General features: G+C 38.9%; 1 protein-coding gene across 4 annotated transcripts in view; it reads right to left on the reverse strand.

The window, feature by feature from the left end:
• Positions 1-27940, reverse strand: part of CNTNAP5 (contactin associated protein family member 5) — a 253693-nt gene that overhangs the window by 112521 nt on the left and 113232 nt on the right. For all 4 annotated transcript variants that reach the window (XR_014947890.1, XR_014947889.1, XM_085552291.1 and 1 more), the window contains exons 5-10: positions 27440-27643; positions 25883-26067; positions 22480-22623; positions 11565-11829; positions 8922-9071; positions 7835-8006 (exon numbers count right to left, since the gene is read on the reverse strand). Coding sequence is in view for 2 of the 4 variants with exons in the window: in XM_085552291.1 (XP_085408417.1) it covers positions 7835-8006; positions 8922-9071; positions 11565-11829; positions 22480-22623; positions 25883-26067; positions 27440-27643 (1120 nt within the window). In the remaining 2 variants the exon portion in view is untranslated. The remainder of the gene's footprint in view (positions 1-7834; positions 8007-8921; positions 9072-11564; positions 11830-22479; positions 22624-25882; positions 26068-27439; positions 27644-27940) is intronic.

Here is a 27940-nt window from a genome sequence, read left to right on the forward strand (position 1 = left end):
GCCAAGTAAAAATAGGACAGCCCAGTAAAAGCTTCATCAGTGTAAAATCAACACTAACTGCAGCAATCTGATTAAGTACCCATAGAAGTCAGTAATGAATGTATTTATGCATTCATATGGATCTGTGCCTAAAGGAAAGGAGGTTCTGACTACCTTCATCATTCATTTATGAATGACAGGTTCAACAGATAAATGCCTTTCTTAATCCCAAGATTACTGTCTCAGATACATAAGCAAAAACAGTGTATAGAATTTAAAGCAATATAAACACGGGTGTACCAAGCTCCCCCATTTTCCTCAGTCCTACCTATGTCCAGTTAAACTTTGCAATCAAAAAGTCAACAGTTTCAAGCTTTTTCAGCCTGAGTTGGGAGGGTAGAATCAGGTTCTTTAACAGAGATTTCTCTGTCAATGGACAACCCAAATAACATGTCCATTGCGATGTGGGTCGAGAAACACAAAAGTATTAATATAACCAATATCATTATTAGAGATGTGCTTATTCTTCTCTCAAAATTCTGATGGAATCACGATTCGCCCAGCACCATCTTGAGGGGCAGACCAAACTAGTTTAATAAAAACTCATTGGAACTCATAGGAAATGAAGCCAGTTTTTCCCTCACTACAGCTGTTTGCTGCAAGCTATCACAATTACAGTCAGGGCCTCTAAAGCAGGTTTCTTTAGAGAATTTGGAGGAGGTGGTATGAGAAACCATGCCAGATCTCACCTCTTAGAGAACTTCTGGATACAGAATTTTCTCCTCTGTGACTAAAACTACAAAGCAGAGTTTGTCCCATTACACAGTGTATGACATTAATGAGCCCACGCTTTCAAGCTGCAGGCAACACCTCAGCCCTTGCTGCTGTACTCCAAGGGGTCCATCTGCTAAAAGAGACTTGTGCAGCCTGAAGGGAGCATCTGTGCCATATGATGAAGGGCTGGAAAACCACGGTGTTTCTGGACTAAGGTTTAATGATTTTCTGGCATGATTTTCCTGATAATATCCATGGCAACTCTTGAGCTGCAGTATCTCATGAGCCCATATTCCTCTATTTACTAACTGAATAGGATGCCAGCTACTATAAACAACCAACTCAGCTTCCGGACTGAAGCTAGTATTTCTAGTTTCAAAATCTGGCAATCCAGACAGTTGCTGAAAGGGAAATCCCAGATCTTCTCAACAGCATGGCCAAGTTCTCAGCACCTGCATGTTTGTTTCCCTACCCATTTCATTTATTTTTTTTTAATTGAGAGGCTGCTTGAATTTCCCCTAGGCTATATCTTCCATTGTTGGTCATCCATACACAGACAGATCCATGTGCCCACTGACCCACTGCCATGCAGAAAGAGAAAACACAGTGTAGAATGAATCATGACTTAACAAAATGCACAGTCACATTCCAACATACTTTGAAATGAGTACAGCTATTATAAAATATTTCTGCATTGAAAAACTGAGGTACAAAAGAGTTGCCCGCAAGGAAAAGAATGTTTTTAAAACAGTAAGGAGCTTCAGTTCCTCAGTCTTAACATTATTACCTCTCTCCAGACTTCACTTTGCATCAACAGTGTTGATTAAGTGAGTTTAAGAGCATCTCACTGAGCATCTCACTGAACACCTGGCCAGCTTCCACCAATTTGTGCCTTAAGGCTTCATGTATGACTTTTTTTGTTCTTTTCCTTTACATTTGTCCTTTATATCATCTAACGACACCCATTTTGATGCTGTGTAAGACCTGACTTGTGAGAAGCAGCAAATAGCTGTTTATTATTCACATCCTTCAAGCCATTCCTCATTGCACAACTCTGCCTAGATCTCTTCTCTAGGCAGAATAGCCCCAGTCTATCTCTCATTGTAGAGAACAGTCTGTGACACACATAGGAGCAGAGGATCAGTTTTAAAAACAGCCATATGACCTGAATGATAGATTTAAGAGTTGCACACAGCATCAACTCCAAGTGACCCAAGGAGAATATACTTCATGGAAAGGGTTGGTCAGGCCAAGGTTGAGCTCAGTGAATTCATCCAACTATATTTGTGCTTCTTTTACAACTAACACAGAGGTTGTGAAGGGATCAGCACACAGTTGTTAGCTTGATTTACAAAGGTGAAGATGCAGATGATAACTGCCCAGTGTCTCAGTCCCTGTCTCCTCCTAACACCTCACAAACTTCTCACCATCATTTTTTTTACCACATCTGTAAGAGGGACAGACATAAAATACAAGGCACCCAATCTCACGAAAATAGAGAGTCAACTAGAAAGGAATCAAGTTAGTGTTCATCAAAGGAAAACATACAGCCTGAGATTAATCCTCATTCTAAACTTTGGGGAATCCACTAAGAAGAAATCCTAAGAAAAAAAGGAGAAAAAAATTCTACCATTCACAGAACATCATCCTATAACTACCAAAAAGAATAATGTATGGTTAGAAGCAAAAAGTGTTCTTGCTCATCCATTTCCTTACACTCTATGCATAACACATACTTGTCAAGTTAGGAAAAAAAAAGAAAGAAAGAAGGAAAACAAACCAAAAAAACTCACCAATATCTTACCTGAGGGCTATCTGCTCCCCTTCCACAGCACTTCCCTACAGCATCTGAGAGATGCATCCCAAATGAGCTCTCACAGGTACGTGATAAAATTCTGAGCTGAATTCCTGACATATTTCCTACTTTTTTTGTTGTTGTTTTTTTTCCCCCCTTAAGCAATATTATTGCTGTTGACATTTCAGACCCCCCTAAAGCAAGAACAAGCCACAGCTGTTCTAGCTGGAGGAGAAGCCTAAGCAAGTGCAACACAATTGTGCAGAGCTGGAAGGGAACTCAGGAGATCACTAAGTCCATGCCATACCCCAAGGCAGGATCGTTTATAGCCATGTTTGTTGTTTCTCACAGATTTACCTAACCTGTTCTTAAAGCCTTCCAGAGTTGGAGATTTAGCAGTCTTTGCAGGCAGCCCATGCTATGTCTGCTCTCCATACATCCAGGCTGAGAAGGTGATCGGTCCCTTCTGCACAGCAGCCTTTCACCCCTGAGGCCCATTATGATGCTTTCCTTCAGCAATCTCTTCTAGTTAAAGAACCACATTTAATCTTTCTTTGCAGAGAATGTTTTCTATTTCTGTTTTGTTCAGGCTCTGGATACGTTCACAAAAATAGAAATTTAGGAGCAAAAGTGCTATACAGATAAACATCGAGATTAAAGACCAAAGACAGAAAGCATCATTCTGTCCTCATTAGGCTTTCTCTTGGTCAAGCTTTTTCCTGGAAACTTTTATGTTGGATATATTACTTCAGAAGATGCCTTCTTTCTCCAAAAAACATAGTGCCAAATCCCACACAGACTGTGTGGTTCCTGTAGCTATAAACTTGATCTATTTTATTCTAAACTGAAAATAAATCTGCAAAGATAAGTTTCATTTATTTGCTTGGGCCTTTATTTGGTGGCTTTTGGTCAGAGATGGTCAGTGTTAGACACACAATGCTCCAAAAGCATGCATAGGTACCCAAAGATACCTCTTACCCCCCCCAGGGTGGCACTTTCACTTTTTGTCTTGTTACTTCCTGCTCTGTACCACAATGCAAGACACTGTATTTTCTCACTCATTAATTCAGTGTAAAGCAAACACATCCTGCTGAATATCTGCACTCCTAATCAAGCAGAAATTCTGAAGACACAACAACAAAGAGAGATAAAACGTAACATATCCACTTTCTTTTAAATATGAAGCAGACCTCTCCAGCTTAGCAGGATATTATCTTGTTTTCTCATTTTTTCTTTACCTGGGGATAAATGCATTCAAATCTGCTATGACATCTTATGCTTCATAACAAGAGCAGTATAAGCACCACACCTTGAAACACCCTCATAAAACACAGAGCAATCTGTGTATTTCTACAACCACAGCAAATACACCTACTAAAAACAAAACACTGCTAGCTGGATTAAATGCATGCAGGCAGAGGGAGTAATGCCAACAGGTTTACAAATGCACCAGTAAAAGGAAAATTATTTCCTTCTACAGATTTTACTTTCATGTTGGACAAGGTGCTGGAAACAAAGAACTTTGCCTTAAAGGAGGCAAAGGGTATATGGTACTATTTTTTAAGACAGTGGAGCAGACATAGCTTTGATATGAACAGATCGGGGATGCCCCTCCTTGCACAGGATGTGTCAACTAAGGGCAATGTGTAGGTACCAAAAAAGAAGATGGCAAATCAGAAATAACTTCAGATGTCATAAGGATGAACATAAGTGATGTTGACACTGCAGCTAAGGGCTGGGAACAGGCAGTCTCTTAATAGGACACAGCAGATCATCAGGAAGATGATGAAAGGCCATATTGACTGCTGTGCTGAACTCCAGACTGTTCAGACAAGGTCTTAATGTACCACTGAAAGCACAGAAGTGAGTTTTCTACATATTATCTGATAATTCTATCTTTCCCATATATTGCCTGGCCCATTCAGCCAGGACCAGAGCAGCTACCTGGTGGTCTCATTCACAGGATGGCTGAGGCTGAAAGGCAATCCTGGAGGTCTCTGCCAAAGCAGGGTCAATGACAGCAGATCCACTTGTGCCTGCAAAAGCCTTTTCACAAGGCACTGTCTATTCAGACACCAATGGAAAGAAAGCCAAACTCTGAATATTCCTACAAACACCTACATTTGTTCTGTGTACTCCTTGATAGCTCAGGCAGTGACACAGCATTTATCTCCCAGAAGGAGCTGCTGAGGATGGAATAAACAAACAGAGGAAGACAGAAGGCATTCACGCAAAGTTCACTTGAGATCACATATAGTTCAAATACTCAAGATGAAGTGATGAGATTTTAAGGTTTGGTCCCTCAAATTGCTCCATTTAGATTAATGGAGGTTCATTGCTTTATTCTGGGAATCCCCGTGTGTGTGCATAATCAGCTCACACAATTATATGCTTTCTCGAAAACATACTGCTGGCATCAGTAGTAGTCCCAGCTTGTCATCTTTCAAAATAAACCTGTTCATTTCCTTTTTAAGAGCCAGCACAAGTTGCAGTGAGCTGCCTAAGCATGATTTCAGAGCCCAGGTCTGAACGAGCTTGGCCTACAAGTCTGTAACAAATGAATTGCTTTCTAAGTAGCAGCATATTCCTCAAAGAGCTTTTTTTGCACAGATAACTAAGACAAATGTCCTATTTACATGTTAATTAAGAAACACAATTCCCACACGTGTTAAAATTACAAAAACATGTGCTTTACAGTGCACATAGCAATAAATCTTATAATTAAGAAAGAAGAGATTGTATTTCTCATGGATAGTGCTTTTCCAGAATTTTAACACTCCTTATGTAATAAGAAAGAGCAGCCACATATTGCACACCTGGAGTTAGACCCCAACTCTTCTAAAAGCCAAGTGCTGTTGTGATGAACACTAGTTAAACTGCAGTGGTTAGAAATGATGATGTGTGTCAGATACTTTGCATAATGATCTAATCTGAACAGGAGTTGAAAACATATTCAAGCATACTAAATCATATTGGCACAGGCTGCCCAGGGAAGTGGTAGAGTCATCCCTCTAAGAGATGCTCAGGAACCACAGCAATGTGGTACCAAGGAACATGGTTAAGTGGCAGAGGATGGGTTGATGATTGGATTAGGCACTCTTAGTGGTCTTTTCCAACCTTAATGACTCAATGATTCTATGCTAGACTGGACAGCAATTCAGACTTCCAAATCAGCAGAATTCTGAATTCAAATCTTCTGTTCTTCCAAATGTGTCATGTATAGTTTGTTGTAACTAATTAGGCCATAATACAGACTTTTAGAACCTAGAACATTTAAAAATGGTTGGGAAGAAGAAAACTTCTGTTTTCAGCCTTTTTCTGGATTAACTATCTAGGACTGAGTTAGGATCGACTGTGTTGATAAATAGCATGGACAATTTTTTTCTTTATGCATTTTCTTTTAATTTTGTATCTCTTCCCAACTACTGCTGCTATGACCACTTTGGACTTCAGTTCTGCACCAGCAGTATTTCAACCTCTTAGTCTTTGAACATCTTTTCTAACTTCTTGAAATCAATTTTGTAACTTTAACCTCTCTCAGGATCCTATCCAAGATTAGTGAAATGTGTAACATGACTCAGAAAAGAAAAAAAAATAAATCCTTCTTTCTTCCCTGTAAAACCATTTCAACATAACTATGAGAGACTGCAGACAGGGAGAGCACACTGGGTGTTTCACTAAACGTGAAAGCTGCAATCCCCACAAATTTCAGCAATGCTCATACCTTTCAGTTATCAGGAGTGCAGTGCTTTCCTACACTTCTTAATTCCCCCTTGGGGCAGTTGCACTAATACACTGAATCCAGCTATAAAAGGATCACTTTTGTCAACTGTGAATCTAACTCTCTTTTTTCTTTTTTAATTGACTTTCTCTTTTTCACCTAAATCATGTAGTGGAGATATAAACTTAAGCCTATGCAGAGAACTGTGCTGTAGGACATCACTCTAATCTTCACTAGATCATGTATAGCTTTTATTTATGAGTGTAATATATTCCAGACAATCATTATGTAAAATAAAAATCCACTTTTCTTATTACATTTGTATCTTTGTCTTAAGTAGTTTTATGGCACGGTCATGGACCTATGTTTGTCACGCTTAGGATACTGAGGATGTGGAAGTCACCTAGAGTAGTATCACTGATTTAAACTGCAGCCCAAACCAGGTGACAAGGTGACAATGAAAGCATTAAGATGCCTCATAGCATCTCTGCCACATACCATCTACCACTGTCAGTTGATGAACGATTCATCATGAGCCAGAAATGTGAGGACATAGCCCAGAAGGCTGACCACATCCGCATCAGGAGAAGTGTGATCAGCACTTCAAAGAGGTGATTCTGTCCTTCTATTCTGCTCTCATGACACCCACCTGGAGTACTGTATCCAGTTCTGGGGCCCCCAACACAAGAAGGACATCGAGGTATTGGAGCAGGTCCAGAGGAGGTCCTACAAGGGCAGGCTGCGAGTGTTGGGGCTATTCAGCCTAGAGAAGAGAAAGCTCTGGGGGGACCTTATAGCAGCTTTCCAGTACCTGAAGGGGGCCTACCAGTAACCTGGAGAGGGAATTTTTAGAAGGACATGTTGCAACAGCACAAGGGGAAATGGTTTTAAACTGAAAGAGGGTAGATTATGACTAGATGTAAGGAAGAAATTATTTACTGTGAGAGTGAAGAGACACTGGTACAGATTGCCCAGCAAGGCTGTGGATGCCCCTCCCTGGAAGCGCTCAAGGTCAGAATGGATGGGGCTCTGAGCAACCTGGTCTAGAGGGAGGTGTCTCTGTCTATAGCAGGGGGATTGGAACTAAATGATCTTAAAGGTCCCATCCAACCTAAACCATTTTATGATATCTTCATTATTAATGTGCTATAATGGCTAACAAGAGAAACTGTAGATGTTCTGCATTAACAAAACCAGCTATTATATTAAGATGACATGTTCTGATGAATCAAATAATTTTTCCTTCTCTTTCATTTCTCTCTAAAACTTCAAAGCAATCAAATGTTATTTATGCATAAAATTTAATCATTTTATCAATCTGTATTTTGATTGGATTTGCATACTCTATTTCCTACAAGTCAATGTGAAGAGAGCCTCATGTAATTGAAACCATTTCCCCTCCAGTCCTTTCCATCTTTGCTGTGATATTTTCTATTAGTAGCTCTATTATGCCTAATATCTGAAATGTTGGCAGATTAGAATTTTCACTTAATGCAATCTGTATTTATAAACCACTAGGATGAAAAAAAAAAGAACAAACAAAAGAAAGAGAAAACAATAATTACCTGTCTTTGATGTCACACAGATCAATGTGTAAATCACTAAAGTTCCCCAGGGAGCCTTGCTGAACTAAAATGAGGTCCTTGGGCTGGTTATCAATAAAGATGAGCCTCATACAGCCTTGAAAAGCAGCAGTGGGATTTAAACATTGGGAATCGGTGAAGTTGTCAGGGCACCCTGTGGGAAAAAAAAAAAAGAGGCAGAAAACTATTGGAATGTTCATCTTTTTCCTTTGGGATTTCCTAATGCAAGAACTCAGAGGCTCATTATACTGAGTGTTTTTTAAAGCTACACAGCGTTCTGTGCTATAAATCCTCGAGAAGAGGAGAAAAATAAAGGCAAGAGATCTGCTACTGGAGATACCAAAGCATCAGATTTTCAGGTATGTTAAGCAAAATCAAAATGCTTTTTTCCCCCCCGTCTTCTTTTCATTCCATTTTCTTCCCATCTGAAGCTTCCTATGAGAGCATGCTTACTGCTGTACCCAGAGGATTCATCAAGATCAGAACCTCACTGTGGTAAGCACAATGTAGAAGTACAACAGAGCTAAAAAGAAAGTTGATGATGCTCCTTTTATCTACATCAATATTTAAACTCCAAAAAGCTGGAAGTAATATTTTTCAAGATTGTTCTTTCTTGTTTTTAGAATTGAGCTAAACCTGCATTAATTTCCATATGAGCACAGCATCTAAATACCTTTGAAGATCTGAGCCATACATCAATTACATTCCACAGTCTAAAGTCATTGTGACTGGTCAGAACAGTGATATTTACTGTAATTTTTATAATAATGATAGTATCCTGGCCTTTTAACTAGAAGACAAACAAATGTGGCTAACACAGCTATGAAGCTTTTTAATGTTTCACCAGCTAAGTGTGGCTACTCCTTGGCTAGTTCACTCTTTCCCCTTCCTCTCTTGATGAAGATCTTCGATCTTCTCACAGCACTGTTTACAACACAGCAGGTGGTAAAAATATCTGTTGTTACAGAATTTGCTCTTAGCTGCAGAATACACCTGGGAGACTTCAGTGATCAGCATCTGAAAATCTACATCTTGAAAACCTGCCACGTGTCCATCTGAAACAACCTACCTCCAAAATAGTAGCTGTTCCCTGAGTAGATTCTTGAGACAGTGGTTGCATGGCTAGCAGAGGCAGCATTGTTATCCAGTGTCAGGGTAATGCGATGCCTTCTGGCATTGATGTTAAGTGAATGCCAAAGCCCATCATGGAGATTGGTGCCTGTAAAACATAAATAAATAAACAAATATGAAGGGTGAGAATAGAAGCTCAGGATATAACTGTATTCTTCAAATCTTTGCTTTCAACTTGTGACTATAAAAGCACAGCAGAGTCCAACACAGTCAAAACTGAGTTTGAAAGAACTCTACTTCTGGCAGTAAACTGCCATAGAAGAAACGGCCCAAGAAGAGGAAAGTTTCTGAGAACATGTAAGCAGATCATATTAATCCAACCTGCTAGTTATACTGCAGGCACTCAGCAGACTGGCAGGGCTCTTTACATTTATGGTAGTACATTATTAATACTTCTGGGGATTATGTCTACTTTGAGTATATTAGGAAATGCTTATAACTCATTGGAGTATGCAGAGCAGATTTCTGCTGCATTTCTGGGAATAAGCACATGACTGAGATTAGATTCAGTGAGATGGTCATACCCTGCCTCAGTCACTATATGAAAGCTGACAACCTCAAATAGGTTTCAGTAGGATTTGTTCTTAAAACCTTTCCTTTAAACCTTTCAGCACTAAGTTAGCGCACAGTATTACTGGAAGGATGTGCCAAAGTCTCTTATGTATTGGATTTTTACATGGATTTTCTGAGAACTGGGATTATTGCTCTGTCCAGAAACCTATGAAGGGATGTGGCAGTCTACAGCACTGAGTAACCTTTCTTCTCATTACATACTCACAGACAAATTGCCTCTCTCTATATTCTGAAAATCAGCGCTGTGTTTCAGTGTTCTTCAAATAGCACCATGAAGCTAAAAAGAAACTCTACATCATCTACTTGAACAGCCAGGAAAACCAGTGAGCAAAAGTTATAAACTCACATACAGCAGTGAAGATCAAAAGTAACCTAATCACAGTTTGACATGTGCTGCCATCAATCTGCAGTCACTGAGACCAGGCTGAGGCAATTATCATTTACTCCCCTCTCTAATTGGATATTTTTTGTTATTGTAGCTTTCACAAGAAACAAACGAGCACTTAGTGACACAAAGAGGTGTGAGATCAGCTCAACTCAAAATAAAAAAATTGGGGGTGTTAAGCACATGAAAAGCCATTTCATTATGAATTTGGAAACGAGACAATTTCCAGAGTAATGGCTGCTACCGCAGACACAATTTTCATAGAATAAGACAGCAGTTTCCCAGTGAAATGTGAATGAGTTTTCAGCTAGAACAAGTCAATTTTGAGGTGAAATATGGTGGTTAAATTTGAAAAGATGTCACGACAAAACAGGTTACATTTGGGTCAAAACCAGGTCCATTCTTGGGCAAGCATGAGTCTATTGTGACAATCCAACATATGTAGGAGGTGGCATTTGCAATTTTTGCATATTTTCCATGTGTAAGTAGGCAGTTTAGCAGTGTTTTGGATGGCACCAAAGACTGGGATCAGGTTCATAATTTCAGAACTACATAAAAACAAATACAACCAAATATTGGCATTGTCTCTCAGCTTTCTCAACAACCTCATTAGGACCTGCAATAAAGGCTTGAAACTCAGTTTTCAACAATCAGCTGTGGCAAGCTGAGGTTGTAACAATCCACATGATGCATGGCTGCCTCATTTTCTTTTACAAAAGGGAATGAAACACACACAAAGAACGGCTCTGCTTTGACAGCTCTGTCAGATATTCTCTTCTTTTAATAGACACATCTGCCCTCTTTAATTCTGCACTGGGAATGTTTTAATATTACATATTTTTAAACAGATGCTCTTTTTGAAAATACAGTTATTCTTCAGACCTCTGAGTTCCATCAGTTCCATTCACATTTGGGAACCAAGTATATATTCAGCCCATGCGGTAATAAATTTCCAGGTCTCCTACTCAGCATGGGTGCATAGCAGTACGGGATGTGTACAGCCCCAAAACAGAATATTTCTGCATAGGTCACCAGTATGGCATATACAAGTCACATGGCAGCTGGGCCACTCTGGTTGTACAGTCTGAAATTTTCTTGTTGTTTATTGGAGTCGAAGTACAACTTCCCATTAGTGTTTATAAACAACTTCTCCTGAATTTTAAGACTGCAAGGAGAGGAAGCCTATGGACAGTCTTCTCTGAGTGGAGCATAAATGGTAGTATTCGCATGCAAAGCAACAGTTAGAGGAAGAAAATCAGCTCTGAATCTGTGTTAACTTGTGCTGAAAGGCACCGTTGCCAAGCTGACTTCAGCACAATAGGAGGATAAGAAGCATGAAGGTCTTCATGTGACCTGAATGAAGATGATTTAGCATGACTTAGAAAACACAGCCACTAAGATAACTGTCGAGCACAATTAGCTTGAAGATCTCAGGATGCCAGCTTTCCATATTCAGATATATCTCAAACTACACAAAAGAGCTCTACCACCAAAAAGTGAAAAACAATTTGTAAACAAAAAAGAATGTTCAGTACTTGCTTTACTTTGTTATCTTTTCTACCTGTGGAGTCAAGTCCTTGCTGTTTTAATAGGGAAAGGTGAGAGAAAACAAAAACAAAGTACCTTCACTTATTTCCACTGGGTCTTCTGCCACTTTCTGAATAAGAAGTGTCAATCTCCCACCGTGGAGGTAAACCAAAAGAGATCCTGAATTTTCAGACAACTCGGTGGACAGGAGTAAGCCATCTTTATTCCACGTTCGAAACTGAAAACTGACTGACAACCCATCAATTTGAGGAGTGCCAGGCAGTAACAAGTAGCTTCTACTGGAGCTGACAAAGGTGATGGGAACAATCTGTGGTTCTGAGCAGAAAAAGGTCACATTCCCCTGCAAATAATAAAAAGCAAACATTAATATGACAACTTTGTTCAGTCTTAAAAAATAAATAAAAATAAAAAAATCATATTTAAATAAATTCATTGGATTTCTAATGGTGCTAAAGGCTGAAATGGATATTTTTTTTTTCCTCAGACAAAGTCTTGGATCTCATTTGGATATGTATTTGTTTGTTCAAGGAAAACACAGATAAAAGTTTTTATTTGTTTTTCTCACCTCAGAAAGAAAATGAATACATACATATCTACATAAAACATCTGAGATCTTAGAAGGATTCAGACATGTTTTGTGTCAAGTCCACACCTGGGTGTAGAAGGGAATATTTGCAGCAAGTCAATGCCAGCCCGGATAGACCATCTTCATGTGGCTCTTTCTGCTCCATGTTACCAAGAGCCTCTCATTTCTAATTTCTTAGTCCAAATTTACCTATATGTCATTTAGATCTATGTCGACTTCAGGAACCAATACTAAAGTGCCAGCAAATTTTCCTGGACTTTCACATACTGTAGGATGTGATACAAAGGTCATGCTCTGTACTGATGGGATTGCACAGCTGCAACTGATAAAAAGAAGTATGTTCAAATACACAGGGATTCTCCCAAATAAACTAGATACATTCTAAATGTAAGCTAAAATACACCTGCTAATAATAGTACTTTTTTGCCCACTTACACCGATATCCTAAAACCTTAAATTCAAGTCTCCCACATTCACTTGAATGTACTGCTAAGGGCCAAACATGAGGCAAGTTTTCTGGCTATATTCCAAATATTCAATACGTAACCTGCAGTAGCTGGTAATGTTTTCATTCACCCAGTGTGGCATAGCCAATAAAGGACATGGAGCAGCCTTACACTACTCCAAAGCAACAAGAGTCCACTTAATAATAACACAGTTAAATGTGATTAAAAGCAATTCAAAATTCATAAGAAAATTCAAACTAGATATCACTTAAATACAGCATTAATGGTGGAATGAAACAATATTTGTTAGATTTCTTGGCCAATGCTAGGTCTCGCTACTTAGAAGGGAAATGCTGTGGAAATATTAAAATGTTACATATGCAGCAATAATGGTGAAATCCAACATCATTTCAATGCTAAACTTAATGGATTACCTTAGTCTTTTAACACTGAAACCAATGATGCTATCTGCCACCGCATTTACTGAAAGGAATGAGCAGAATCTATACCAGCACTTTCCACTGTGGTTGTGATACATGCTGGCAAAACAGTAACTCAGCTGTTCTGTTCAGCCACTGCATATTACCTAATCAGGTCATGCAAGCCATATAATAAAACCTTAACTACATATAAAGACAGAATATGTTCAAGGAGCTATGTCTTTCAAAGCCACTCCAGGCAAGTGTTGCAGCCAGGTTGCTTTGAACTAGCCTTTCTAAAATACCAACTGGAATCTGATAAAAACATCTGAGTAAAAGGCTTTCTCCATGGTACCACTTCTCATCAGATCTGGTACCTCGCTCTAACAGGATAATTATAATGAACAGCTCTTGATGGATGTGTAGAAGTTGTACAGTGCTTGGGGAATTCCTTACTGAAATCTAAGACAGCTGATGGAACAAGTTCCCTATTGCTTTCAAATGTCTTTCTAGCCTTTGTTCTAAAATGGAAAATAAATAAAGTGCCAGAAAGAGACTGAGTTTATCTCTGCATGAAACAACCTTTGACAGATATATATCTATATCAATTTATGTATTCCCTGCCTTGTTAGGCGAATGCTACAGAGAAGATTTAAGAATGCAAAAGGTATCCATGGGTATATCATGTTAAAATGAGTTTTGAAATATAATCCAAAGCTTATCCAAACTTATCTGAACATTAGTCAGGTGGGAAGTAAAATGGAAATTTGCTCTCTCAGCCTTCTCTACTACCCGCTGGGTTTTGTCTGCATAAGAGACGCCAGAGGGTTTTTTGGTTTTTATTTTTTCCCTGGATATTTTTTCTTTGCTGTTGTCGTGGTTATTGCTGTTGCTGTATTTCTACCTCCATTTTCAATCAAATTCATGACAGACAGACAAATTACAGAAAGCAGTCAACTGCAAAGGTATAAACAAATAAAGGTAACTTTCTCTAGAGCATTTTAAAGGTTTACGAATTGAAATGTGATGACAAATCTTTAGAGTCTTAGACATTTACAGTGATTCAAGCATCTCCAAACAAAGTAGTAAAGACATTTATGGATCTTATAAATACACAATATTGGAGCTTGGAGGAAATTTTAAATGCTGTCTGAGTCTGCACTCAAGTATCTAATTCACTTCACTGGCAACGGGAGGCTATAACAGAATGCAAGACTGAGGAGGGAAGAATTTTCAAGAGTTCATGCAGGATATTTGTCTCAAAATTCTTTGTAGATTTTACCTACCAGCAGAACAAATTATGACTAGACTGACAAATGCCAATGAAAATGAAAACTAGAGATGAAAAAAGGTGTTTGCAATGCATACCTTTCAGATGACCTTAAAATAAGCCAGTAGTAAGTGTAGTTTCAGTTGTTTATAATAATATCATAGGTTTTAAAGCAAATTTCCCTGATGCATGTGCATCGGCCAAAATGTAAGGCCAAGTTTCCATCTGCTTTTGATATCAGGTTCTCAATACACTCCTAAACTCCTTCCAAAACTCAGTAACACTCTCTAGTCATCTGCACTACACAGAAAGCTTGTAGTGGGGCAGGATTTGCAAGAAAGCGTGGAGTGAACCCATGGCTCATGCTGGGACATTCTGGAACGGTTTATTCTCTCCTTGCTGTGCTAAACCAGCAAAGACTTCAGGCACTGCAGCCCCCCTGTGACAAAAATAGATGGCACAGGTGTGATCCCACCTGCCACAAGAGCAAGCAGGTGGGAACACAAAGACTTTGTTGTGTTGTTCTCTGTACATTTGGGGAAGCTTTGCTTTGGCTTTCAGAGTGGCAGTTGGAATTTCTTTTAATTTTGTTACTCTTGCTAAAGGATTACCACTGGGGAAAAAGACACTACAGAGGGACCTGGATAGACTGGATGATGAATTTCAATAGGGCCAAGCGTCAGGTCCTGAATTTTGGCCACAACAACCCCAGGCAACCCTTCAGGTTTGAAGAGGAGTGGCTGGAAAGCTGCCTGATGGAAAGGGACCTTGATATACTGATGAACAGTTGGCTGAATATGAGCCAGCTGTATGCCATTGGCCTTCTTGGCTTGTATGAAGAACGGTGTGGTGAGCAGGACTAGGGAACCCCTGTACTCAACACTGATGAGACCTCACCTCATGTACAGTGTTCAGTTTTGGGCACCTCATACAGAAAGGACATTGAGGTGCTGGAGCAGGTCCCAAAGAAGGGCAACAAGGCCTGTGAAGGTCTTGGAGAATATGCTCTACGAGGAGCATCTGAAGCAACTGGGGCTGTTTAGTCTCAGGAAAAGGGGGCTGAGAGGAGACCTTATCACTCTCTTCCAATCCATGAAAGGTGCTTACAGAAAGAGCGGGGTTGGTCTCTTCTCACTAGTGACAGGATGAGGGGAAATGGCCTCAAGTTGCACCAGGATAAGTTTAGGTTGGATATCAGGAAAAACTTCTTTGTAGACAGTGTTGTTAAGCACTGGAATAGGCTCCCCAGGGAGGTGATTGAGTGACCATCCCTGGATGTGTTTAAAAACCATTTGGATGTGGTACTCAGGGACATGATTTAGCAGTGGGTTGTCAGGGTAGCACGATTAGGTTGTGGTTGGACTTGATGAACTTTAAGGTCTTTTTCAACCTGAGCAATATATAATAATAAATAATTTTAGAGCTAAAAGCTAGCTAAAGAAGTTTTGAAAAAGGAAAGTTAAAGGAACCAGCTTGTATCATGAGAACTTAAATTAGTTAAACAGGCTCATTAAGAAGGGAAACATGAGAAGGGAGGCACACTCTGCCAGTAGGCCAGTGGCCATCCTCTCCATTCACCAGCACTCATAGGTTACTATCCTGAGGGTCCCCTCAGCCAGCTTGCTGGGGAAACAGTTGGGGCTGGAACTAGATGATCTTTAAAGGTCCCTTTCAACCCATTCTATGATTCTGCCTTCCTAGGAACAGTAACATGAAAATTTGATAAAAGAAACAAGAGCAAATTTTTATTCACAAGTGGGACAGTTTCTAATAATAAAAACTGCTAAATTGGCCCTGAATGGTATCCTTAAAGAAATTATTCCAGCAGGTCTAGTCAGAAAAGTAAACAGTTCCCTCTAAACCTGCTTCTTATCAAGAACGTTTTGCTTTAATTGGGAGCAGTTCTGGAACTCTCCAGGGCACATGCAAGATTTCTGGCAGACACTTGATTTTATAACTGAACCCCATTTAACTGAAAAGTAAATGTTCATTGGCTAGAAAATGGGATAAGAAGATTGTAATCCCTAGAGAAAATGATCAGCTCTATACAGATGCTGGGAACTCCAGCTTTGATGTGGCATCTGAGAATTCCACTGAGTCCAATGTCTCCAGACTGATTAACGATTGCTCTGATAAGCAATTAAATCTTTCCAAAAGAGTTTTTACTATTCTTGCATGAGAAATTATCTGAGCCTATAAATTAAATTTAGATATTCACAGTGTGTTCAATAGCTGCCATAACACTTAAGATTGTAGTCCTACAGGAAAAGAGTGTAATCACCCCAGGTTTCTGCATAAGCTGTACAGACGCAGAGGTTGTCCTTGTCTAAGTAAGCTGTTGAACAAGAGACAGCATGTTACAGCATTTTAAGAAAGAATCAGCATCTCTCCTATTAAAAAGAGAATGAAAGAACACAGTTGCTAAGTGATAAGGATAATAGTGGATTACACAGAAAATGACCCTTTGAACCATAAGCCTGATCTGAAACTGACTGGAGTCAATCCAGTGACTTCTGTGGGACTTCAATAAAACCTGTACAAGCTTAATGAACCACTTCAGCTTTTTCTGGCTGAGGACTCCTACAATGGCAGGTGGGATGAAACTGGATAATTTTTAAGTTCTCTTCCAAACCAAGCCATTCTGATTCTATCATAAATTTCTCATACACGCTCCTTGCTCTCATGGAATACTAATGAAAAGTAATATGCGCTGGGAAATTACTCAAATTGACAGCTGAACTAAAACCCGCAACATTTAGCCTACCAAAGAATACAGACCAAGATCACAGCTTGAAAAGGAAGAACAAATAAATGACTATTTTTAACCTCTCCCTCCACCTGTGGGTTGAAGCATCAAATAGGCACTAAGCTTCTTCATTAATTATTCTATGGATACTATCCAATGAAAAGGATATCTAGTTTTCTGTAGAGGGTTAGAAAGGAAGATTTCACATGACAGGTAAGGGAACTAAAATCCCAGCCCTGCCTGAGATATAAATGAGAATCAACTGGCAAGAATATATCCAGGTTGGAAATTGGAAGGCTATTTCTAGTTGTGATGAGTGAGGTTGCATATGAATTTGTAAAGAGAGTAACAGAATAAAAAAAAAAAAAAAAAAAGTGATTTCTGACAGTTTAAAAATAGTAAGATGAAAGATTGGCACTTATCTCTTGGTAAGTGAATTCCAAAAATGGGGAATCTTGGGAAACTTTACTGTTTTTAAAGTAATTATTTCAAGCAAAACTATCATGACACATCACACAGGTTTAAAAAAGCATCTCGAATCAAGACACTGCTAAGTGAGTTACCAACTTCAGGCTGCTGGCATGTTGATGCAAACTGTCTTCAAATGAGATGTGGGAGCACTAAGATGTATGTTGTTACTTGAGCTAGGATTTATCCTCTGAGTGAGCAATCACTCCACCCCAGCAGAAGGGATCAGACTTTCAGAGAATCTCTTAGACTGATGTGGGTTTTTCTTTCTCTGATCTAAATTTCATGGTGGAAACCTGAAAGCTATCCTGACCTGGTTTTCTCTGAAATTAACACATTCTTGAGTTAATGATCCATATGACAGACAGCTCCTGTCTTCACTGACCCTAGACATGACAACTGTCAACAAAAAGCTAACTTTCTATTATGTCAATTTTAGTTATTTAAATTTATTTACATTAAGATAATGTTCTTATGTAGAAACAGTAGCATTTAACAGAATGCAAGCTACCAAAAAAACCAAAACATTTTAACTGTGACAGAAATCAGGGATGAGATGCATGGTTAGACATTTCTGGATATTCTTCAGCTTAGGTATTCTCTATCTCTTAACCTGACTAGGTTGCTGAACAACAATGGAAATAAGGACCTTACTGTCTGTATGATCATAGTAACTGTACTTTGATGTTTCACTTTATGTCAGAGTAGCTAAGTGTTGCTGGCAAATAATAGAAGCAAATATAAAGCAAATTTGGGAAAATCATAGATGGTTTACACAGAAAGAGAAAAGGATAGTAAGTATATAGAAGGAAATGCAAACAAAATATGGACTACTTAGTATTTTCCCTCTAAATAATGAACAGGAATGAAGCCAGGCTTTCAAAAATCACCTTGCTAAAAGTGACTTAAGATAGACCTCTAAAATCAAGGAGGCCAAAATGGCATAATCCAAGCCCATCTTTTTTTTTTTCTTTTTTTTTTTTTTTTTTTCCTTCTTCCTGTTCAGGGGAAACTGAACTGCAGTCAATTATTAAGTTTTATTACCTGGAACAAAACATGGCAGCAAGGAGATTTCTTATTGTTAAAACAGAGTCACATCTACCTCAAAATAGAGAAATGTATAGAAAGCAATTCTGATCAGATTTTTATTACTATTAGTTTTCTTTATTCGATATTCCTCTTTCAAATTCCAGTCATTTGTGCATCATATCACAGCACTGACCTAAATGGTTGGTAAGAATTACCTAAACTTCAGACTCCTCGCTGATGGTGGCCAACTTGCACTCTTGATTTTCTAGGCAACCAAACTACAGGCTGGGCCATGCCAATTTGAATAAGACCTTTAAAAAAGGCACCAAAGCCTTAGCTTTACTGTAAATTACATTCTCCCCCAGTTTTTAAATCCCCTCCTATGACAATAATTAGCCATCTCTCTTGCTCTCCTACAGAGACAAACTGCCTTAACACCTTCCTCCTTATAATGTCCTCCTCTGTTCAGCAGGTACTAGCTGCCCTGTTAACTCACTTTAACTACACAGATCATGTAATAAATTAATCTCTGAATTGTTTCTAACCTGTAATTTGCTGAAGGCTAATGACTTTCAAGAGTGGCCTTGTTTACTCAGAACTTTGTCATTTTTTGCATTTGCCATATGGTAGAACTCACTGAAAGACTTGCTTCTATTGGCTTCTTCAAACTGTCAAAATCCTAACACAAATAAATGATTTTATCAAGAAAAGGGATGTGCATTATTGCAGCTAGAGAATGGATTAAATATTTACAAACTAAAAGCCTTTAGAATTGTAAACAAAGCCAACTGAAATAAATGGAAAATCTGTGATTTAAATACACATATTTCAACACTTAGATTGAGGCGACACAATTTCTTCCAAAGCAGTTCTGTCACACCAGTGATCAACAATAAAATGAGACCTTAAAATGAATGCTATTTATGTAATTTTCTTCTGTCCTATAGTGCTGGTAGGTTGTGAAGGAGACTCATCTGAAGACACAGAGAGCAGTTAGGTAGATAGAAGACAGCATAAAAAGATACTGTTACAGGAACCAGATATTTCCAGAATCTGATTTAATGTGCTTTATCAAAAGAACAGCAAACTGAATTGTTGTCTTTTTAACAGCTGTTAAACACACACATCTCCATTAAATATTTGGATAAAGCTTTGTGTTTTGTTTTTTTTATTTGTTTGTTTGTTTGAAATAAATTCACCTTAAACTTATAGGAATTTGATAAAAATATCACTAAATAGTTTCTTTTTTTTTTTTTCCTTTTTTTTTCCCCCCTTTATCTTTCCTATGATCTGGTTGAAGTTGAAAACTAAAAGAAAGAGAAAGAAAAATTATGTATCAAATTCCTGGTGCTTCAAACCCTTTTATAAAGGCCTTCTTGATTTGCCAGCTTGATACTCACATACAAATTAACACTCATAAGAGAACTTTGGTAAAAGGAGATGTGTATAGACAAGCAAATTCTTCTCAAGATGAAGGTATCTCAGATCAGCTTGATAAAATAGCTTGTTTGGATTCTCTATAAAGGGAATGAATTATTAGTTTACATTCTCCTGTCACTAGGTATCTCTCCTTGCTCTTTGATGCTGGCAATTGGTTATTTCCCTGAGGCACTATAGTGATGCATTTACATGTCATCACATCCCTTGCTGTGTCGAATTGTCAGTCCCAGATTCAACACTACAGGCTGACGTAGAAATTCAAGCGTGTCTGAGGGCTGACAACTTCTAATGTACAAATATCCTACACTCCTCTAAAGTCAGTGTATGATTCAGTTGGATAAATAAAACTACAACTCCTATTCCTATTAGGTAAAGGAAAAGAAACAGTGTTTTCCTCAATTTCACCAAACACATACAGCAGAATATTGACAAGATCATAACTACAACTTTTCATGACTTCTCCATTTCCCTCCTTTAGCTAGACAGTTACCTATTTTGGCACCATAAGCCACTGAGACCGAAAGAGACATATCCTGGTCACAAGTCTTCATATTAAGGTAGTTTCTAGTGGTACAGTCCGAGTAAAGATGTAAGTATACAGCAGTGGCTAAATTACTCTGCCAGAGATACCTACTCTGTGCCTTTTATTGCATTTCTATTACAGGCAGCTTTAGTAACTACAGAGACAAAAAAGCTTAAAAGCTTGTAGCTCCCTAATGAACTTGGAGCTTTTACTCCAAATTTGAAGTATTTCTGCATTTAGGTGCAGAAAAAAATTGGTATACAAAAAAGTATATTTAGTAAGAACAAGATATTTTAATTTGAACAAGCAAATGGCTAAGGGGTGGGGAAGAGCAAGAAGATGGGAGAAGGAAATCAACCTGTGATGGCTGGAAGTATCTGAAAGTTGCCAGAGGAGATAAATAGCTGTGTTGGAAAGAATATTGGAAGATACCAGATTTGCAGGAGATGCTTACTATGGAAGGATTTTCAGAGAAGAATATGAGGCATTTTTGAATGCAGTAACTTTTCTGGGCACTGCATGTAACCAAGTGTCACAGACATAGAACTTAACAGCTCACAAATTGCAAATGCAATAGAGCAGCCAGTCTTAAAAACTTTTTCTTTAAAACCATCAGATCTGTGTGGGAAATAGAAGGATGGGGGCAGATCCCCTTTATTTTTACTTGACTAAATAAGATTTCTAGACCTTCAATCTAGCATTAACTGATTTAAGTATTGTAATAAAACTACTTTAATTGCTTAGAGCTCTGTCGTGCCTAGACAGTACCCACAAGAGAAAAAGAACTTTAAAAGTTTTTCTTTTCCCCTTCAGGAAGGCCTTCAGATTACCCATCTGGCAAAAAAAAATAAAAAAAATAAAAAAAAATCCAACAAGCTATTTAATGACCTAAGAAACAGGCCAGGTCTCTTTTCTGCCCTTCGAAAGTAAGCTGAGAGGAAGAGCAATTTAACACAGTTCGTAAGATTTATACCTTAGAGTCCTGAGTCAGAACAATCAAACTTGAGTTATTAAAGAAAAGTCTCTCAGCCTCATGCTAGGGGAGCATCCTGGAGACAATCTTAACTGCCAGCAACCTGAGGCAGGACTTCTTACCTATCCATGTTCTGTCTTTCGTTTACCTGTGTATTCAGTCTAACCCTAGGCAGGGAAAGTGAGTAAGATAAGGATTTATCTTGGACTTCTGGTTTGCTTTTTTGCAGCTTCAATCTGTTCATACGCCTTACTACAAACCAGAAGATGTAATGAAAGCCCACTATTCTCCAAAGACACAGCATTAGACAATGGTTTGATAGCAAACATGGTGAAGGAGTAAGGCTTAAGCAAAACAAAGAGCTGAATTATGTAATATTTCTGAACACTGTCCAAGAGTGTACTGCTTTCTCTAATTACAGTATAAAACATAGTTTATTTTGCTTATGCTATGTTTTAAAAAATCTGTAACTCTGGACACTATTAGGTGCAAAGCGGCTTGTATATCTTATCTTAGCAGCCTGGATAAGACTAATTCCTTTTGCTTCAGCTCTGCTCTCACATTTAGAGACATTAGAAACAGGTGAATGGTTTTCAGAACCATAATCAGTTGACTATAACAGTCGGTGCAAAGGAAAACATTTTTCATAGTAAGAAAAACAATAATTTGTCTCTATAATATCAAATGAAACAGCAGAATAAAACTTTGCTTCTAGTGTACACAACAATAGGGATGGAGAATGGCTCAGAAAATAAGATTTTATCTGACTAACTCAGAGAAAAAAAACTGTTACCTCTCATGCCCTCAGAAAGATATATTTTCATCTTGAAGAAGGAAGTAAACAGTTTCTCCAAACGAATTCTAGTATACTTGGAAAGTCAGAGAAACTCATTAATTTACACACGTATCTTTTCATATGTCCCACCACAGCGGTCAGTGGTAACTGATCAGTAATACCATTTTAACAAACTAAATATGCTATACCTACCTAAATCTGAACTTTAGATAGAATCTGAGCCATTCATTCAATTCAGCCAGCAGCACCAACACCAGGGAAGTAAGAAGGAAAGCAAACATCATTGTCTCTTACCACAGTATAGATCTGAGGTTTGCGCCTTTTTGCCAGGTCAATTATATTGACTCCATTGTAATAAAGGTTCTCAATGCAGCCATGGAAGTTTTTCCTCTGAAAGGTTCCTGGTTTCCCTGGGACAGGAATGCCTCCAAAGCTGAGCTTTTGGAAAGAACAAGAGCAACATTTAAGTTACCACTCCAAAGCTCCATATAGCCAATTGGGTTATCATCTCAGAGACAAATCACATTTACAGCATAACATCTGAACACAGAGTAGACCACATGCTGCCCAGCATGGGAATTACAGACAGGGTACCATTGCAGCTGTTTGAGAAACACTGTTGTCACAGAGAGCTCTCTCATTTGCAAAAGGCTTTCATGTGCCATTATGCTCCACTTCATCAAGCAGCCCTCTACCAGGAACACTCAGTCTCCAAACCGTGGCCCTCTGACAAGGAGACTGAGCAGCAAAGCACAGCAACCAGGAAACACTGAGCAATGGAGAAATAAACTTTCCACTGAGAAATGGAAGCACCTGTGAGCTGGAGTCGCACCTTTCCATCCACCAAGTATTTGAACAGTTCTGGCTTCAGCCAGAGGAGGAAAGTGTCATACTCACAAACTACCCCATGTGCATCTTTTGCAAATGTTTTCAAGAGTGAGCAGTGTAATGGAAAAGTACTGCAGGCTACACATTTAAAAGTTAAAACAAAAGTTAAGATTTTCTAAGTACTGGTATATGTTAGTATTACACAGATGACAACTGATCACTTTAGGAGGGCTAAAACTTTACAGAGGACGGAGAAACCAAGACAATAAAGCTTTCAAAATCCTTGGAGTATGATCCTGTTAGGTTCCTAAAGAAAATTAAAAATAATTATCCGCAGTATTTGTGAATCCATAATTGTGATCATTCATATAACAAACGCAATTGGACTTCCTCTGCTAAACTGGGCATCACTCAGAATGTTGCTCTTTAACACAGCACCAACTCCAAGACTAAAACTTCTGTTAAAGCATATTTCCATTTTCCAGATGCACAGCTCATTTCTAACTAGCTCTTTTATTTTATTTTATTTTATTTTTTTTTTTTTTTCAAAATATTACTGGCTATACCTGTAATTTTTTTGTTTTTCTTTCTCTTTTTTTCCCCCCCTCATTTTCCCTTTGCAGGAAGCAGCTCCATGAATGATACAATGTAAGGGAGGATTCTGCAGCCCCCACACTTCTCAGTGTTTTTAGCATGTTGGGAGCTGTGCTGCAACCCTGCTGCATCGATCATAGAACAGCCAAGCTGTGAGGCACCAAAGACGCTGATGGCTGCTGGAAGCTGGTCAGCCTTATTGCTCTGTTGCTACTCCTAATGCCTCAGCTCATTATTACAAAAGTAAAGGGAAATTTGGGGGTTATTTTTCTTCCCACTCCATCTAGCAAGCCAAGATACATAAGCAAATTAAATCTCCCTGGATAACCTTGATAGCGCTTCTTTGAAAACAAGTCCTTAATGAACATGCGTCTCAGCTGTATTAATTGATAATTTTGCAGAAATAAAGAGTGAACAGACTGCTACTTTACATCACTTGCAGGTTTGTTATTGAGGGCCTATGTGGTAGCAGTGGTTTTTTTCCCAGTGAGAATCATTAGTTCTTCCTTAAAGCACCAGACTTTCCTTCTTTCATGCTCTGTTCTTTCTGTCTCCTGTTCAGGGACTCTGCATTGGGTTTCAAAACCAGAAGAAAAATCAATATTAATTATACTGGTGCATTATAAGGAAAACTGTTTTCATTGTGATTGGTAATAATTTTAATTACCAAACTAATGGGTTTATTACCCTCGGTAAGGCCTTTAATTCCCAAAGTGCGCTGAAATAAACTTTCATCAGAATATATTGGTGTCATGTTCAATTGAAAGACCATTTCAGTGCAAATAGAAGAAAACAAGTTGTATAAAATACTGAACACCAGGGGCCAGGACTGAGTGCCACAGAGGTCAGTGCTGACATGCTGATTTACTTCTGCTGAAGATCTTCACTGTGCCTCCCATCTCAGAACATCTGGAAAAATGTTCTGCAAATTACATTGGAGCCTGGGTTTTCCCTAGCTGGCATCAATCTTGTAGCAGAAAGCAAGAATTTTATGATTTTGGAATTATGAAAGCTGATGACTCAATTGTTTGGTCTTCCTAAACTTAAAAGTAGATACTTTGACTCTGATTAGTGCTGTCTGTAGCTGTTACAGAATCCTAGTGCCCAATGGTTAGGAACATTTTTCTACTTCCCTTATCAAATGTGCTCAGAAGAACTTTTAACAGAGATGGGTACCACTTTCCTCACCCTTCTTTGTGAAATGCAAGGAGAAGAAATTCAGCTGGAACATGAGAGGAGCAGAGAGAGCAGGCACCTGCCACTGCCGAGCCATCCGTATTTGTCACTAACATGCACTGGGAATTGATCCTTTCTAGAGAAATGAATTCAAAGTGCAGAGAGGAAGCTTCTGGTCTTGGAGAAATGAACCATGACAGCTCAGCGCATCCAGACAGGGTGATGGCTCTGACTGTGCAAGCATGACCTCATGCCTTGCAGGCTAGCAAAACTTGGTAGACAAGCACATGGGGATAAAAATGAACATGTATAATTTGCAAGTAGGTGCGTATAAGTGGAAAGAACAGATGAAGAACTGCCTTGCATATAGATATGATGATATAAGAGTGTTGCCGTTTTTCATTTTCTAGTTATTTTTCACTCTGAGCCATAAGCACTGAATTGCTGCACTCTGCCACACTTTGGCCTCATCATGGAGGAGTACACCAGACCAAGTTTGACTGGAAGGAAGGATGCTCAGAATCACACCCGTACATGTGAAAAGGGACCTAAGTCACAGCCAGTTTTTTAATCACTTTTGCCAGGGCCTTCCACTTTTACATGGAAGGGGGTAGTCTCTACCTGCTCATCTCTGCACAGAATCATTTGAGGAAGGTGGTAGTTGGATAAGCACAGCGCAGATCTGGGATACCCCTAGTCATGGCAATCAGATGCAGGAAGAAGGCTCAGTGGTCTCATTAAAATAATATTGGAGATGGCGTCACAGAACCTCTTTCTGCATATAAGAGTGCTCCCTGGAGAACCCAGATCTCCACCATCTGAGTATATAGATTTAGATCAAATTCTCACATAATTTTAATATAATCATAAGCCAGTATGTATTAGTAAATAACTGGTCTTTTGGCAAAGACTTTCACATGTAGAATTGCACTACTGTACTTTATGCTTGCTAAAGGAACTTTCTGGGAAGGAAACATTAAATAAAGAAGAAATCTCTGCTAGAAAGAAACAGCTTTGTTGAGCGGATATTTTCTGACACGTTCATTTTACACTAGTTCAGCCTCATCTCCCAGATTTTCATCAATAGGGTTTCACGCACCTCGTAATCAATATCTAAGTGATCTGAGTCCCCCTTCGTTCGAAAATGCTGAGTATGCTTGTCCACTGTGAAGTTCACCTGCTTGTTGAAGCGCTCTATGAGAACTGAGTGCCAGTGCTGGTCATCCAGGAGGCTGCCCAGGGTGATGGATGTGTGGCTGTTAGTAAAGTGCAGGTTGGAGTCCCCTGGAGAGGCAGAAACAGGCGTAAGACACCAGAGTTACCTCAACACCCTTATCTGAAGAATTAGGGCTCAATATGAACTCATGTGCTACTAAAAGCAAACTTCATCCCTGTCTAGAAACAGACCTTTCATAAAGCTTCCCTTAGGTAATTTGGGTCTCTCATTAATACCTGCATGTACACACACATTTCTTTCCTTGGTATCTTAAAAGCTCCCTTTGTGTAACAGTAAAATCTGCCGCCTATTCATATGAAATAACTACTCCTGATGTTTCAGTTGCAACTACGTGTTTTTCTCATATTTTAATGAGAATATTGCATCTGACTGTTTTTGGAGGAAAAAATAGCAATAAAATCACAGATCAGTGAAGCAACATGAATGCAAGGGTTTCATTTAGCTCAAAAACATCATTAAACCCATTCTAGATCTCCACAAGTTTAGATCAAGAATCATAAAAATATTTAGGCTCTAACCTCAGTGATGTGTAGCACCTTCTGTATTCTGGCTGGCTGTATATCTAAACACTTACAACAGAGGGTCTGAAAAGGAGTGTGTGTCCTTTTTTTATATCCCAGCAGAACAGAAAGAAGACAAGCTCCAAAACTGTCAGTCAAGATGCAAGTACATTGAAGAGCACACATCAAAATCTTTGTCTGGGGCATATGAATGCACAGAGAGCATAGGGACTGGCTAAAATCTGTAGGTTTGGGGCTACTGCTGAAAGAAAATAACTCTTATCTGAGATGACATATTCACAGAACCTTTCCTGAGGAAGAAGTAAGAATATATTTAACTATATCTTATTTTTATCCCAGCATGAAGCATTTGGGAGCTGAGGACAAATCAGTATGAGAAATGTGAGTCAGCAAGGACTGCTGAGGCAATAGCCATGGTTCTCTGACAACTGAAGCTAATGAAGATTTTGCAATAAGGCTAGAGGATAGAGATTGATTGCTCTTACTTAGAGTAGCACCTAACATCATCAAAGTGCTTTAGTGTATTCACCAGGAAAAAGCAAGCACTTTTCTACAAAGAGGAACTAATCTAGTCTTTCATCTGCCCCTGCAATCCAACATGATCACATGGTGATAGTCTTCCAGATATTCACAGTGCTCAACTGCAACTGTACCTAGAAACAATGCAATATTCAAGTACACAATATTTTTATCAAGATTTCATTTCATTTCTGTATTCTCTGCAAAGTTTTGATTACAGAACAGAAAAAAAATAAGATAATAAACCCTTTGAACCTCAAGTCACAGAATCACTACTGATCTGAAGTTTCTCGACTGTGCTCAACGCAACCAAAAAAAAGCAAACTAAGACAATCCCTATTAGAGTAATATGTAAACCAGCAAGCTTAATTGCCCTCACCCAGGTTGATGTGCAAGGAGAGCTTCCCTTTCTGCAGTTCCAGGGTAATATAGTCTCCACGTTGTCCTTCTCCATGGAATAAGACTCCATCCTCCTGCATGCTCTTGAACTTCAAGGAAACCACATCCTTGAATGTGCTCATAAGCTTCTGATTGAACCTGTAGAGGAGGGAACTTCTGCCATCGAAGTCTGCAATATCTGACTCTGGAGGAAAGAAGATGACAAAATGAAGAGAAGAGACAGCATCAGGAGAGGGATCATAACATTTCAGGATTGTTTCAATTACTGCTTGGAGCTTGGTATTCTCAGAAGTGTAAATCCACAGGACACACATAGCAGCTGTGCAACCCTGGAGCCACACCGCATTTCATCAATTTATAATCCCTCTTGCTCTGTTCTGGAGAAAGGAAACACAGTGAATAAAGACAGAAGTACTTAGCACCTTTCCTCCTCCTTTTCATGTAAGGTTTGTCACTTGACTTTTTAAAAACAAACCTTCCT

Source organism: Coturnix japonica, chromosome 7 (assembly GCF_054131305.1).
Source record: "Coturnix japonica strain WE chromosome 7, WE-NBRP24, whole genome shotgun sequence".
NCBI classification, from domain to species: Eukaryota; Metazoa; Chordata; class Aves; order Galliformes; family Phasianidae; genus Coturnix; species Coturnix japonica.